At 43.3% G+C, this 15,295-nt stretch overlaps 1 protein-coding gene across 1 annotated transcript; it reads left to right on the forward strand.

The window, feature by feature from the left end:
- Positions 1 to 965: 965 nt before the first annotated feature.
- On the forward strand, positions 966 to 11,585 carry LOC101605951 (cytochrome c oxidase subunit 5B, mitochondrial). The gene is made up of 5 exons (XM_004669804.2): positions 966 to 971; positions 8,283 to 8,385; positions 8,905 to 8,978; positions 9,146 to 9,245; positions 11,392 to 11,585. The coding sequence occupies exons 2-5, from the start codon at positions 8,283 to 8,285 to the stop codon at positions 11,502 to 11,504; spliced, it is 390 nt and encodes a 129-aa protein (XP_004669861.1). The 5' UTR covers positions 966 to 971; the 3' UTR covers positions 11,505 to 11,585.
- Positions 11,586 to 15,295: the final 3,710 nt, after the last annotated feature.

Genomic DNA, 15,295 nt, shown 5'->3' on the forward strand with positions numbered 1-15,295 from the left:
TACCTAAGTTAAATCAAAATGAGATTAATCACTTAAATAGACCTCTAACAAACAAGATCAAGAAGAGAGACTATATTATTTTTGGTGGAGAGGTTACCCATTAAAAGTAACTGTGTTCCTGTGAAGGAATTTTCTACCAGGACTTTTTGAAAATAACCTACATGGGACAGGTTACACCATCTGGGACTTCAATCTTCTTCAGTTTTCTTTGAATTGACCTCAATGTGACAAATGTCTTATATTTGTTCCAAGTGGTCAATAAGCTAAAAAAATCACTTGATCTTGGATTGGGTAGATGGCTCAGTGGTTAAAGGTGTTTGCTTTGCAATCCTGCCTACTGGAATCCAGATCTCTAGCACCTATCTAAAGCCAGTTGAAGTGTGTCTCACACATCTGTAATCCCAACTCACACCTATGGCAATTTGGGGTGGTGAAGTCCAGAGAAAAATCTGAAGCTCTCTGGCCAATTAGTCTGACTTCAGTGGCAAAACAAGAGACCCTATCTCACACAAAAGTAGAAGTAAAGAATTAACACAGGAAGTTATGTCCAGACTCTGTGCATGGTTTCCCTTGCTGTCATGAAGTTTACCCTCAAGATGATAACCAAAATCAACCATTTCTTCACACCAGCTATTTTTGGTTAGGTGTTTTTGTCCCAGCAACAAGAAAGTAGCTGCAACCGAAAATCGGCACCAGAGGAGTAGGGTCATTGCTACTAGAAATGTGACTGTGGCTTTTGGTCTTTTGGAACTGATTTGTGGGAGGAATGTGGTAGAATTTGAAAACTTGGACTAAGACATGCTTTACAGTGCTGAAAGCAGAGCCTGATGGACTATGTTGGTGGAAGCTGAAAGACCTAAGTGCAGAAAGAACTATGGACTGGGAGCCTGGCTCAGCTAATCAAAGGGAAAAGAGCTTTGTCTGAACCAGGCTAGATAAAGTTTGTGTGAGAGGATGGCTGTGCTCTTCCTGTTTCCTGAGAACATTTTTTTTTTTTCCACGTAGTAATTTTTTTTTCTTTTTCTTAATTCTTATTAACATTTTCCATGATTATAAAAAGTATCCCATGGTAATACCCTCCCTCCCCCCTGCCATTCATGAAAACTTTTAAGCAGAGCTAAATTTAAAAGTAATGGTGGAACAAGAAGCAGAAGGAAGCCAGGTATGGTGGCACACACTATTAATAGCAGCATTTGGGAGGCAGAGGTAGGAGGATCACTGTGAGTTCAAGGCCACTCTGAGACTACATAGTGAATTCCAGGTCACCCTGGGCTCAAAGCCAGACACTACCTCAAAAAACTAAAAGAAAGCTGGGCATGGTGGCGTATGCCTTTAATCCCAGCACTCGGGAGGCAGAGGTAGGAGGATTGCCATGAGTTCTAGGCCACACTGAGACTCCATAGTGAATTCCAGGTCAGCCTGGACCAGAGTGAGACCCTACCTCGAAAAAACAAAACAAAACAACAACAAAACAAAACAACAACAACAACAAAAACTAAAAGAAAAAAGAAAAGAAAGAAAGCTAGAAGTAGAAAGATATAACACAGAAAGAAATGAAAGCTTTAGGCAGGGTGACAGCAGCCTGCTTCAGCTGCAATTATTTGAGAGATTACCACCATTGAGATTGTGCTAGCTCAGATGCATCATGAGTTCCTTTGTAGCTGCTAAAGGCCCTTGCATGCTCATTCTCTCTCTCTCTCTCTCTCTCTCTCTCTCTCTCTCTCTCTCTCTCTCTCTCTCTCCCCCTTTTTCTGAAATAAATAAGAAAAAATGATTTTTTCTTTTTAAAGAGATTGCACTAGCTGTTCTGCATTGGAATGGCAGGAAGAATTCTCACTCTTTTCAAAGTAAGGAGCCTATCAGAAGAATATTGAAGGAGATTGCTCTTCAAGTCAGCTTTATTCCCTCTGGATTAATAATTTGGCAGTGAAGTCCCCTGGTACTGGTTTTGGAAGTATAACAAATGCAGAAAAGAGTGGATCATTTTATTTTACAATGTGGTTAATGTGTAATGTGTAAATGGCCACTGGACAATGTGAGGCAGAGTTATAGGCATCTCTGCATGAACGGTGGTTTGTAGTGAAGACTTTAGGATTTTGGAGATGTCAGGACTCTGGAACTGCTGCCAAGGAGAGCTGCCAGCTTGGGATGAAATTTTCTCTAGGCTGTTCACATCCCAGCTGGAGGGGTAGAATTAGAACCCCAGAGACTTTGTTGTGGGTCCCTGATGACACCAAGCTGCAAACTTTAATATATACCCTGCTTGTTTTAGATATTGTATTTATCCAATCTTTTCTTGCTATGCTCAGTGCTATCTTTTGAAGTGTGATTGTTTACTCTGTGCTATTATATATGTAACTTATGTTTTGGATTTAGAGGCTCACAATTAAGAGACTTTGGACTTTTTTTTGAAGTACAACCTCACTCTAGTTCAGGCTGACTTGGAATTCACTATGTAGTCTCAGGCTGGCCTTGAACTCATAGCAGTCCTCTTACCTCTGTCCTGGGATCAAAGATGTGAATCACCAAGCCCAGATTGGCTGTGGACTTTTGAATGGAATTAAGATTGATAAAAATCTATGGAGACTTTTAAATTGGATTCAATGCATTTTTACATCTTGAAATGGTTGTGATTCCATGAGAGCCAGGGAAAGAATGTGGTGGTTTGAATCAGATGTCCCCATAAACTCATGTGTTTTGTTCCTGATTTTAGTGGCAAAGCTTCTAGTTTTTCCCCATTTAGTAATATGTTGGCTGTAGGCTTGTCATAAATAGCCTTCATTATATTGAGATATGTTCCTTCTATTCCCAGTCTCTGTAGGTCTTTTATCATGAAGGGATGTTGGATTTTGTCAAATGTTTTCTCTGCATCTAATGAGATGATCATGTGATTTTTGTTCTTCAGTCCATTTACATGATGTGTTACATTTATTGATTTGCATATGTTGAACCATCCCTGCATCTCTGGTCTCTTGGTCGGGGTGAATGATCTTTCTGATATATTCTTGTATTCTGTTTGCCAATATTTTTTTTTCTCAATCTTTATTAACATTTTCCATGACTATAAAAAGTACATCCCATGGTAATACCCTCCCCCCCTCACTTTCCCCTTTGAAATTCCATTCTCCATCATATCTCCTCCCCATATCAATCAGTCTCTCTTTTATTTTGATGTCATGATCTTTTCTTCCTCTTATGATGGTCTTGTGTAGGTAGTGTCAGGCACTGTGAGGTCATGGATATCCAAGCCATTTTGTGTCTGGAGGAGCATGTTTTGCTTTGGCTTCCTTTGGCTCTTACATTCTTTCCACCACCTTTTCCTCATTAGACCCTTAGCCTTGGAATGTGTGATTGAGATGTTACTCAGTACTCCAGTCACTTCTTTCCAGCACTATGATACCTTCTGAGTCATCCCAAGGTCACTGCCATCTGAAAAAAGAAGATTCTCTACCCAAAGTAAGAGTAGCATTAGTATAAGGGTATGAATATTAAGAGAAGTGCTAACTGGGCAATTTGATAAGCATAGAATATACATTTTTCCAGACATCAGTCGATGTTACACCCCTAGGGCTCATGACTACCCCTGTTTTAGGTTTTCAGTATCAGGGATGTATTCCCTCCCATGGAGCAGGCCTCTAGTCCAATTGGAGGGCAGTTGGTCTCCACCATGACAGATGTGCCACTATTGCACCCGTTGGCTCATTTGGGCTGGCTGGCCAATTATAAGGCATGCAGTGTCCACTGTTGAGTATCTTCACTGATGGTATCTCTTTCTCCCATTGAACTACATGTAGAATGGCTTCTTCTAGCTTTCTGTCAGCTGGTCTACATGGAGGAGGTTATCAGCTCAGTTCCAGCAGGATTTCTCAGTGACCTTGCAGCCCAAGTATGTGGAGTCTTCGGCAATAGGGTCTTACCATCTATTCCTGGTGGGAAACCAAGGGCTTCATGTTTGCCAATATTTATTATGAATTTTTGCATCTATATTCATGAGAGAGATCGGTCTGTAATTTTCTTTTTATGCTCTATCTTTGCCTGGTTTTGGTATCAGGGTGATGCTGGCTTCGTAGAAAGAGTTTGGTAGGATTCCTCCTTTTTTTTTTTTTTATTTTAAGGAAAAGTTTAAGAAGCAATGGGGTTAGTTCTTCCCTGAAAGTCTGGTAAAATTCACTGGTGAATCCATCTGGTCCTGGACTTTTTTTAGTTGGGAGATTTTTGGTAACTGCTTGGATCTCCATACTTGCTATAGGTCTATTTAAGCGATTAATCTCATCTTGATTTAATTTAACTAGGTCATATAAATCAAGGAAATCATCCATTTCTTTCAGATGTTCATACTTAATGGAGTATATGTTTTTATAGTATGTCCCTATGATTTTTTTCTGTGATCTATTGTGATGTTGCCTTTTTCATCTCTAATTTTATTAATTTGTGCCTCTTCTCTCTTTCTTTTGGTCGGATTTGCTAAGGGTTTATCAGTCTCCTTTCAAAGAACCAGCTCTTTGTTTCATTGATTCTTTGGATTGTTTTTTAGGTTTTTATTTCATTAATTTCTTCCCTAATCCTGGTGGTGCTGTTACTGGAGCCACTTCTTCCTGCCTGTGTGGGCTCTGGAGCTCTGGATCTCTCCTATTTCTCTGCTGCCATTGGTAATTTCTTATGCACCTCACTTTTTAGTAGAAGAGTGTATTTTGCTTTTTTTTTTTTTTGCCTTTTTCTCCCCTAGGCTGCTTTGGCGTGGTTCCTACACCACCATCTTAACCAGAATTCCCCCTAAACTCATGTGTTTTCAATTCTTGGTCCTCAGCTGGTGGCAAGGTGGGAGCCTTGATGGTGGAAATGTGTTGCTGGAGAAAGGCTTTGGGGTGTTAGAACTTGCCCTTCTTGCCAGAGCTCAGCTCAGTCTCTTGCTGCTGTTTTCCATCTACCATGGAAAGGAACTGTTGTCTAGCCTTTGCTCATGCCATGCTCTTCTCACTCATCTTGAAGTTTCCCTTCAAGATTATAAGCAAAATAAACCTTTTCCTTCCATGAGCTGCTTTTGGTCAGATGTTTTGTCCAAGCAATGAGAAAGTAACTAAAAGACACTCTGAGGTATAAGTGTACCCTACATGAACACACACACACACACACACACACACACACACACACAGAGAGAGAGAGAGAGAGAGAGAGAGAGAGAGAGAGAAAGAGAGAGAAAGAGAAATAATTTTTAAAATTAGCTAGGCATGGTGATTTACAACTATAATCTTAGCATTTGGAAGGTGAAGTAGGAGCATCATTGTGAGTTTGAAGCCAGCTTGGTCTATAAAGTGAGCTGCTGACCACTCTGGGGTAGAGTAAGTCCCTGCCTCAAGAAAAAAAAAAAAAAATTAGCCAGGTGTGGTGGTGCATGCCTTTAATCCCAGTACTCAGGAAGTAGAGGCAGGAGGGTCACCATGAGTTCAAGGCCACCCTGAGATTACATAGTGAATTCCAGGTCAGCCTGGGCAGGAGTGAAACCTTATTTTGAAAAAATAACAACAAAATTTTTTTTTTTGGAAAGCCCTTCTTGCAACATTTTGGGCAAAAGCTCTGAATTAGTTCTCTCTCTTAAGTGCTTTGTCTCTTAAAGTTCTCTCACTAAAACGCTGAGCTATAATATAATCTTTGAACTGGAGAGCTGGCTTAGCAGTTAAGGCATTTGCCTGCAAAGAACCCAGGTTTGATACCCCAGAACCCACATAAGCTAGACGTACAAGGAGACACATGCATCTGGAGTTCATTTGCAGTGGGTGGATGCCTTGGCGCAGTCATTCTCTCTCCTCTTCTCTCTGTCTCATTCTCTCTGTCTCTCAAATAAATAAGTAAAAATAAAATCTTTATGAACTTTATCCTCTAATCTGTGGGTTTCATTAATCCAATTCATAAGACAAGTACCCCAAAAAGCTGTCTGACTGGGGCCTTAGCTCCTGTGTTACTGTCTGCCCAAGAGCAGAGATAGGGTTCCTACGTGCTCAAAAAAATTCCAAATTCCCATATCATTACGTAGTAGAAGAAAATAGATGCAGATGATGCTCTAAAACACAACCCTCCCCCCAGGACACACTTTTTATTGTGCAAGCCTTTACCAGGGAGACAGCATGATCCAGTCTCTTCCCAATCTATGTAGCCACACTCTCCATATAATGTTATCTGGTTAATGCAGTCATAGGCAAACTCCCTTGAATTTCTGTAATTTTCCACTTGCAGTCCCCAGTCATGTAGCTCAGAAGTTTAACCCACCAATAATATGAAGAACTCAAGGTGTTGTCAGATTGCCTACCATACTGCTTATAAAAACTCTGAGCCAGACCCGGTGTGGTGGCGCACACCTTTAATTCCATCATTAGGGAGGCAGAGGTAGGAAAATTGCCATGAGTTTGAGGCCACCTGAGACTACATAGTGATTTCTAGGTCATCCTGGGCTAGTGTGAGACACTACCTAAAAAAAAAATAATAATAACTTTGAGCCATCACAACTTAGTACTCAGACTTTCGAAGTTATTCTCCCGAGTCCATGCTGATATGAATAAAACTTCTAATTCTCCATTCTAACTCTGGTGCTGATTCTGAGCACCTCACTTTCCCATAACAATTATGACAGGTCTATGCAAGGTAACTAAAACCCACTTAAAGGGATTTCCACCTGGTAGGGAGTGGATATAACATGCAGCTAGACTGTTTTAGGGATCTGACAATGTGAACCAAGTTGTAGGGCCCATGAATTGGATGGCATTTCCAAAGGTTCTTGAGCACCCACCTTGCTAAGAAATTTGCACATTTTTATACATGTGCAATACAGAGCTAAGATGCTTTCCGCTTTAAACAGAGAACTCTGGTCACAGCAAGAACTCATTTCCACTTCCCATCATCATCTCCCTTTCTGCGCTCCCTCCTAACACCTGAAATAGTTCTGGTTCCTAGCTTTATGGAGTGACCACCCCCTCAATGCACATCATCAAATGCAACAAGTTAGTGATGGCTCACACACTGCCAGGAAAGCTGTAATCCGTGATTAACAGGCATAACCATAACAACTATTGGAGGGGTGCTCTTCAGAAGCCCAGTAGCAAGTTTGTATCATTAGTGGTCCAGCAAGTCTGTTTTTTTTTTTTTTTTTTTTGAGGTAGAGTCTCACTCGAGCTCAGGCTAACCTGGAATTCACTGTGTAGTCTCAGGGTGGCTTTGAACTCATGGCGATCCTCCTACCTCTGCCTCCCAAGTGCTGGGATTAAAGGCGTGCACCATCCTGCCCAGTAAGTCTATTTTTAAAAAAATCTTTTTTAAAATTTGTTATTCATTTGCAAGCCCCAGATGCATGTGCATGCAACACTCTGTGCATCTGGCTTTACATGGGTTCTGAGGAATTGAACCTGGGATGTTGTCAGGGTCTGCAAACAAGTGCCTTTAACCATTGATCCATCTTTCCAGTTCCCCTATTTTTTTTTTTTCTTCGAGGTAGGGTCTCGCTCTAGCCCAGGCTGACCTGGAACTCACTCTGTAGTCCAAGGCTGGCCTTGAACTCACGATCCTCCCAGGTCAGCCTCCCCACTGCTGGGATTATAGGCTTGTGCCACCACCCCTGGGTTCTCTCTCTCTCTTTTTTTTCCAGGTAGGGTCTCACTCTGTTCCAGGCTGACCTGGCATTAACTATGTAGTCTCAGGGTGGCCTCGAACTCACAGCGATCCTACTTCTGCCTCCCGAGTGCTGGAATTAAAGGCGTGCTCCATCACGCAGGGCCCTGGGTTCTCTTTCTTAAATTATTTTTTTATTTGAGAGAGAGGAGAGGCAAAAGGAGAATGGAGTATGGGCGCGCCAGAGCCTCCTGCTATTGCAAACTCGATTCCTAGGCCTTAAGGGTTTGCAGAAACGCGCGTTTAACCCGGGAGCCTAGTCTCCAGCCCCCAGCAAGTTTCTCGACAGAAGTGGACTTAGACTTCGAACCACAGCGGGCTGAGGCTACCCCTCCACGTTTATTGAACATGTCTATCAGACCAGACGACAGGACCTACGCTGCGGCTGGTCCTGAGTGACAGGGACGCAAGGAGAAAGCCGAGGCTGAGACGCAGATTGAGGGCAGGGCTCAAAAGGAAAGGGGAAGCGCTGAGCAGGCGCGGCCTCCCGCACGGCGGTCACGTGGCTGGGCGGGCGGGCCGGAGAGAGCGGAAGGTTGACGGGCAGCAGAAAGAGGCCCGCCCCCGGAAGTCCCGCCTGTCTCTAGAGCCTGTGCCCGGAAGTGCGGCTTCTTGTCGCGGGCGAGATGGCTTCAAGGTTACTTCGCGGAGCGGGGGCTTTGGCCGCGCAGGCCCTACGCGCCCGCGGTGCCAATGGCGTGGCCGCGGTGCGCTCCATGGCTTCTGCAGGTACTCCGTCCGCCGGGCGCTGGCGTCGTCGCCCTCCCTGGTGGTTGGTGCTGGGGCGACAGGGCGGGTGGCCTTGCAGCTCCTCAGGGCCCCACTGCCCACCTCGCGGCGGCGGGTGCCTCGGGCATCGCCGGTGTCTCTCCGTCGTGGCTCGCTAGACTCACGCTGCTCCGAAGGTGTTCTATAGAGAAGGTGCGGGGTGACCTTGAGGGCAGGTGTCACTCTCATAGGAAGGGACCGGGCCTCCCTCCAAACCTGTACCCGCCTTCAACCAAATGGATTCTAACTGACTGCTTTTGCAAAAAGTCGGAAAATCGCTTTCGGTGGTTGGAGGAGAAAAGCTTCATTAAGACGGCCCCTTTGGGGGTCATGACTCAGTGGTACTTAGAGGTCTATGGTATAGGTAGCCTTGACAGCACACCTTACTTGCAGTCTTTCCCGTGTTGGTGGTTCAGTGTGGACTTGCTGATCGTATCTGTGATCATGTGGGTTGACTTGAGACTACATTATTTTTTCTAGGTGGTGTTCCTACTGATGAGGAGCAGGCTACTGGACTGGAGAGGGAGATCATGATAGCTTCACAGAAGGGCCTGGTGAGGAGAAACTCTTCTTTGCCCTCTGTGGAGCTCACGAGTTTGGGTGGGATCAGAGGGGTCTCCTGTCTGTGAGCATTTGCTCCTGGAAACCTGACTTGTAGGAACAGTTCCCTGTGGAATGGTATGAATTATTTGGCATAATTGCTCTTTTTTTTTCTTCTCAGGATCCATACAATATGTTTCCCCCAAAGGCAGCTTCAGGCACTAAGGAAGATCCTAATTTAGTTCCATCTGTCACCAACAAGAGAATAGTTGGCTGCATCTGTAAGTACCTTCTATTTTCTTTCCCATTTGTCTAATCTAGCCAACTATACAGGATGTCTATAAACTATTTCAAATCTTTTGTGTGTGTGACTGTTTTTTTTTTTTTTTTTAAGGCCAGGTTTCATTCTAGCTCAGGCTGATCTGAGACTCACTCTGTAACCCAGGCTGGCTTTAGTCTCATGATTCTCCTCAGTTTCCTGAGTGCTGAGATTAAAGGCTTCTCTACCACACCAGCTGGAAGAGAAATTACGTATCAGAACCTTGTGAGGGTCTGGTTGTTTCAAGCTCAGTGCAGGAGTAGGTCATCCTTCCTGGAAATAGACCAGAATAGCAAAAACACTGGTTCACTGGATGTGTCACAAAGGAGTATTCATCCAGATAATTTATTTTTATTTATTTGAGAGAGAGAGAGAATGGGCATGCCAGGGCCTCCTGCTACTGCAAATGAACTCCAGATGCTTGTGCTGCCCCCTTGTGCATCTGGCTAACGTGGGTCCTGGGGAATCAAAACTGGGTCTTTTCGCTTTGCAGACAAATGCCTTAACCGCTAAGCCATTCCTCCAGCCCTCATTCAGATAATTAAAAAAAAATTATTTGCAAGCAGAGAGAGGGAGAGAATGGGCACACCAGGACTTGTAGCCACTGTAAACAAACTCCAGACGCATGCGCCACCTTGTGCATCTAGCTTATGTGGGTACTGGGGAATCAAACCCAAGTCTTAGGCTTTGCAGGCAAACACCTTAACCACAGAGCCATCTCTCCAGCCCCAACATATAATTAATTAATTTATTTTTGAAGCAGGGTCTCTAGCCCAGGCTGATCTGCAACTCACTATGGAATCCCTGGCTAGCCTCAAACTCACAGCAATCCTCTTAACTCTGCCTCCAAGTGCCGGGATTAAAAGTATGTGCCACCATGCCTGTCCTCCAGATAAAATTTTCATTATACTACTAAAAATATTTTTTTTGTTTATTTATTTGAGAGTGAGAGAGGGAGAGAGAAAGGGGCAGAGAGAGAATTGGCATGCCAGGGCATCCAGCCACTGAAAACAAACTCCAGACATGTGCACCCCCTTGTGCATCTGGCTAATGTGGGTCCTGGGAATCGAGCCTTAAACTGGAATCCTTAGGCTTCCCAGGCAAGTGCTTAACCACTAAGCCATCTCTGCAGTCCTTATTATACTACTTTTATGCCAGGCATTGTTTTAGGTACTAGAGATACCGAAGAGTATGGACCATGCTTTGGGATTGTACACAGGGAAGGGAATTGTTAGAACTTACAGTAACCCTCGTAAAAGGGTCAGTTTACTTACGAGCAAACTCAGACCTTAGTTTCTTCATCTTCAAGAGGAGAACATGAGCTCATTGTGGTGGTGCACGCTGGTAGGAAACTGCTGAAGAGGCAGAGGCAGGAGTTTGAAGCCAGCCTGGGCTACATATTTTAGAGCTAGGAGTGGTGGTGCACGCCTTTAATCCCAGCACTTGGGAGGCAGTGAGTTCCCCAGCCTAAGACTACATTGTGAATTCAAGGTCAGCCTGTGCTAGAGTAAGACCCTACCTTGAAGAAACTAAAAACAAAAAAAGAAGAGAACATAAAGTGATCTCTCTCTCTCTCTCTCTCTCTTTTTTTTTTTTTCTTTTTTTCCCAAGGTAGGGTCTCACTCTAGCTCAGACTGACCTGGAATTCACTATGGATTCTCAGGGTGGCCTTGAACTCATGGCGATCCTCCTCCCTCTGCCTCCCGGGTGCTGGGATTAAAGCCATGTGCCACCACGCCTGGCTTGAAGTGATTGTCTAAGACATCAACCATAGTTTTATTGCTCACTCAAAAGTGTATAAAAGGACTGGAGAGATGGCTTAGCAGTTAAGGTGCTTGCCAGCAAAGCCAAAGGACCCAGGTTCAATGCCCCAGTACCCAAGGCAAGCCAGATACACAAGGTGGTGCATGCATTTGGAGTTCATTTGCAGTGGCTAGGAGGCCCTGGTGTGCCCATTCTCTCTATCAGTTCTGCCTCTTTTCTTTCTCCCTCTCAAATAAATGAATAATATATTTTAAAAATCTTTTTATAAAAGGCTGTGAGAGAGATTAATGTTGGAAGTCTCCCCTTCTATGCTGGATGACCTTCAACCACCATTTCCCTTTCAGGTGAAGAGGACAACTCTACTGTCATCTGGTTCTGGTTACACAAAGGCGAGACTCAGCGATGCCCAAATTGTGGAGCCCACTACAAGCTGGTGCCCCACCAGATGGCCCACTGAGCCCCTACACTAATTTACTCAGAATATGCTGTAAAGTTTTTTCTCTCCAATAAAGATTAGCCATTACATTGGCTCCTCCCATACATGGCCAGCCTTTTTTCTCTTCTGTGTTTTTGGTAGCCATAGGTAATTTATATTAGGAACAGCAATTAATATTAGCTTGTCATGCACTTAAAATTACAACCAGTGCATAGTTAGTTTAATAATAAAAATAGATTAGGGCTGAGATGTAGCTCAGAGCTAGTGTACTTAGCATGTACGCACCTCTAAGTTCACCTTCCCCCTGTCAAATACAAACATCGGCAACGGGACCACTTGATACCTGGAAAGGGATGATGTGCTATGAGATATTAGCTCCATCATTTGCTGTCATTGCAGGAATGTTCTTTGGTTGGTTGCATCGATTTAAAAAAAAGATGACTATGTTGTGCAGTGTTGATATATAAAAAGCCTAGCAGGTAGTCTACTGGTTCTGTAAGTATCATGAAGACAGTTGGGTTCAAAGCCAGTTTATGGTGATAGCAACAATAAAACTCAGAATATGGGAGAATTCCAGAAACCAATCACAATAACAAGAACCTTGTTGTTTTTTTTTTTTTTAAGTATTTTATTTGAGAAAGAGATGAAGAGGCAGATACAGAATGGGCATGCCAGGGTCTCCAGCCACTGCAAACAAACTCCACAGTCTTGTGCGCCACTTTGTGCACCTGGCTTACTGGGGAATTGAACTTTAGTCCTTAGGCTTCACAGGCAAGCACCTTAACCGCTAAGCCATCTTTCCAGCCCAATATTTATCTTTTTTTATTTTTATTTTTTCAAAGTAGGGTTTCCCAATAGCTCAAACTGACCTGGAATTCCCTCTGTAGTCTCAGGGTGGCCTCAAACGGTGATCCTCCTACCTCTGCCTCCTCGGTGCTGGGATTAAAGGTACGTGCCCCCAAGCCCAGCTGGTATTTTTTAAAACATATTTATTTACAAGGAGAGACAAAGTATGGGCATACCAGGGCCTCTTGTTGCTGTAAACAAACTAGACAAATGTACTACTTTGTGCATCTGGCTTTATGTGGGTACTGGAGATTTTCCTCCAGTCTTTAGATAGACATGAAGCCCTGTGATTTCATCTTAGATCCATATTGGACTTATGTATTAAACAATAAATGTGTATCTCAAGGCACTAAATTTTAATCCTCACATTTTGAAGCAAGTTCTCCTAGTCCAAGCTGTCCACCACCTCCAGAATGCTGGGATTAAAGGTGTGTGCTGCCACACCCAACCTGTGACTAACTTTCTATAGCAGCAATTAGAAAGTAATCCACAGGCTAGTAAATTGGTAGATCACAGATCTTCAAACTTAGCTGAGCATTAGAATTACCTGCTGACCTTTTATACCTCCCACTTCCCAGACCACTAGAGCATAGTCCCTTGGGGTGGGAGTCAGGGATCAGAGCTGAGTTCCCCAGATTCTTCCAAATCTACAGCTAAGGCTGAGGGTTTCTGCTTTGGTCAACTATGTGAACTTGGTAGATCATTTCCTTAACTCTTGGACAAGAGGAAATGTAATGCTACCAGCTAAGAGGACCAAACCTTTGGCCCTGTATGGAAGAGAGCTCCATCTGAACCTTTTGCAATTTAGCAGCTTAGAAGTTGGGTCCAATTGTCCTTCACCAGGGAGGAATACAGGCCTCACTGTTATGGTATTCATTAAACTGACTGCAGAGTAAGCTGCTGATCTGATCTTCTATCACATACAAGTGTGTATTTCTTACAAAGACTTCATTTAATCCCCAAAATATGATCATCAAAATTAGGAAAGTATAATTTATATATTTCAATCACCTAATTCTTCTCAGACCCTATTCAAGTTTTGCTAAATGTTCATTGAAAATTTTTTATAACTTAAATATTTATATTTATTTACTTGACAGAGAAAGAGGGAGACAGAATGGGCATGCCAGGGCCTCCAGCCACTGCAAACAAACTCCAGACACGTGCATCCCCTTGTGCATCTGGCTAATGTGGGTCCTGGGGAATTGAACTTGGGTCCTTTGGCTTTGCAAGCAAATGCCTTAATTGCTAAACCATCCCTCCAGCACTTAAGTATTATTTCTTTAAAAAAGAAACACTTGCCTGCAAAGCCTGTGTACAAGTAACTTGTGCATCTGGCATTATGTAGGTACTGGGGAGTTGAACCTGGGCCATCAGGCTTTGCAAGCAAGTGCCTTTAACCACTGAGCCATCTCTCTAGCCAACTTATTTTTGTTTGTTTGGATCTGGGTTTTCAAGGTAGGGTCTCACTCTAGCCAAGTTGACCTGGAATTCACTATATAGTCTCAGGGTGACCTCAGACTCACTGTGCTCCTCCTACCTCTGCCTCCTAAATGCTGGGATTAAAGGTATGTGCTACCATGCCTGCCTTTTTTGGTTATTTTTTGAGACAAGGTGTTGCTATGTAGTTCAGGCTGGCTTTGAACTCATAAGCCTCCTGCCTCCTGAGTTCCAAAGTGATTACAGGTGTGGAATTACCAGTGTGTTAACCAATGTCTTTTCTAGAAAAAGGATCCAATTCAGAATCATGCAACCGTCAGTTGTTATGACTGGGACAGTTCCTGTCTTTTCTCCAATCTGGCCTTGATATTGATGTCACTAATAACTTGGGTTTGATTGTTTCATAATTGCTTTTGGGTTCTGTATCTCAGGAAGGAGTGCCAGAGGTGTATGTATGATGTTGATTTGGTCACTTGACTAATGTGTGCCCAGCTTCTCCACTGTGACATTATTCTTTAAAAAATATATATATTTTTTAATTTGAGAGAGTGAGAGGGAGAAAGAGAGAGAGGTGAGATAATAGGTCTCCAGCCACTGCAAACGAACTCCAGACACATGTGCCACTTTGTGCATCTGGCTTATGTGGGTCCTGGGGAATTGAACCAAGGTCCTTTGGCTTTGCAGGCAAATGCCTTAACTGCAAAGTGATCTCTCCAGCCCCTGACATTATTCTTATTTTTTTTTTAATTTTTTTTGGTTTATTTTTATTTATTTATTTGAAAGTGACAGACAGAAAGAGGTGGAGAGAGAGAGAGAATGGGCGCGCCAGGGCTTCCTGCCACTACAGACGAATTCCAGATGCATGCGCCCCCTTATGCATCTGGCTAACATGGGTCCTGGGGAATTGAGCCTCGAACTGGGGTCCTTAGGCATCACAGGCAAGCACTTAACTGCTAAGCCATCTCTCCAGCCCGTGACATTATTCTTATTACTAATAAGTATCTTATGGGTCAATATTTTGATGTCAACATCTTGTTCCTTATAAATCATTTTTGGTTTTGTTTGAGACAGGATCTCACTAGCCCAGACTGGCCTGGAACTCATCAATCCTCCTACCTCAGGCTCCTGAGTATTAGAATTACAGGTATAAGAGCTGGGCGTGGTGGTACACACCTTTAATCCCAGCACTCAGGAGGCAGAGGTAGGTGGATCACTGTGAGTTTGAGGCCAGCCTGAGACTACATGGTGAATTACAGGTCACCTTGGGCTAAAGTGAGACCCTACCTTGAAAAAAAAAAAAAAATTACAGGTTTAAGCTACCATGTCCTGCCAAACTTACCATATCAGTATGGATTTGTACCTTCTTAGTAGATTTCAGTGGATTGTCTTCCATGATTTATTTTTTATTTATTTTTTTCCATGATTTATTTAACTTTTTCTTTTCTTTTTTTTTTTTAAGGTAAGGTCTCTCTCTAGGCCATGCTGACCTGAAATTTACTATGTAGTCTCAGGTTAGCCTTGAACTC

The sequence above is a fragment of the Jaculus jaculus genome, chromosome 4 (assembly GCF_020740685.1).
Source record: "Jaculus jaculus isolate mJacJac1 chromosome 4, mJacJac1.mat.Y.cur, whole genome shotgun sequence".
Classification (NCBI taxonomy): domain Eukaryota; kingdom Metazoa; phylum Chordata; class Mammalia; order Rodentia; family Dipodidae; genus Jaculus; species Jaculus jaculus.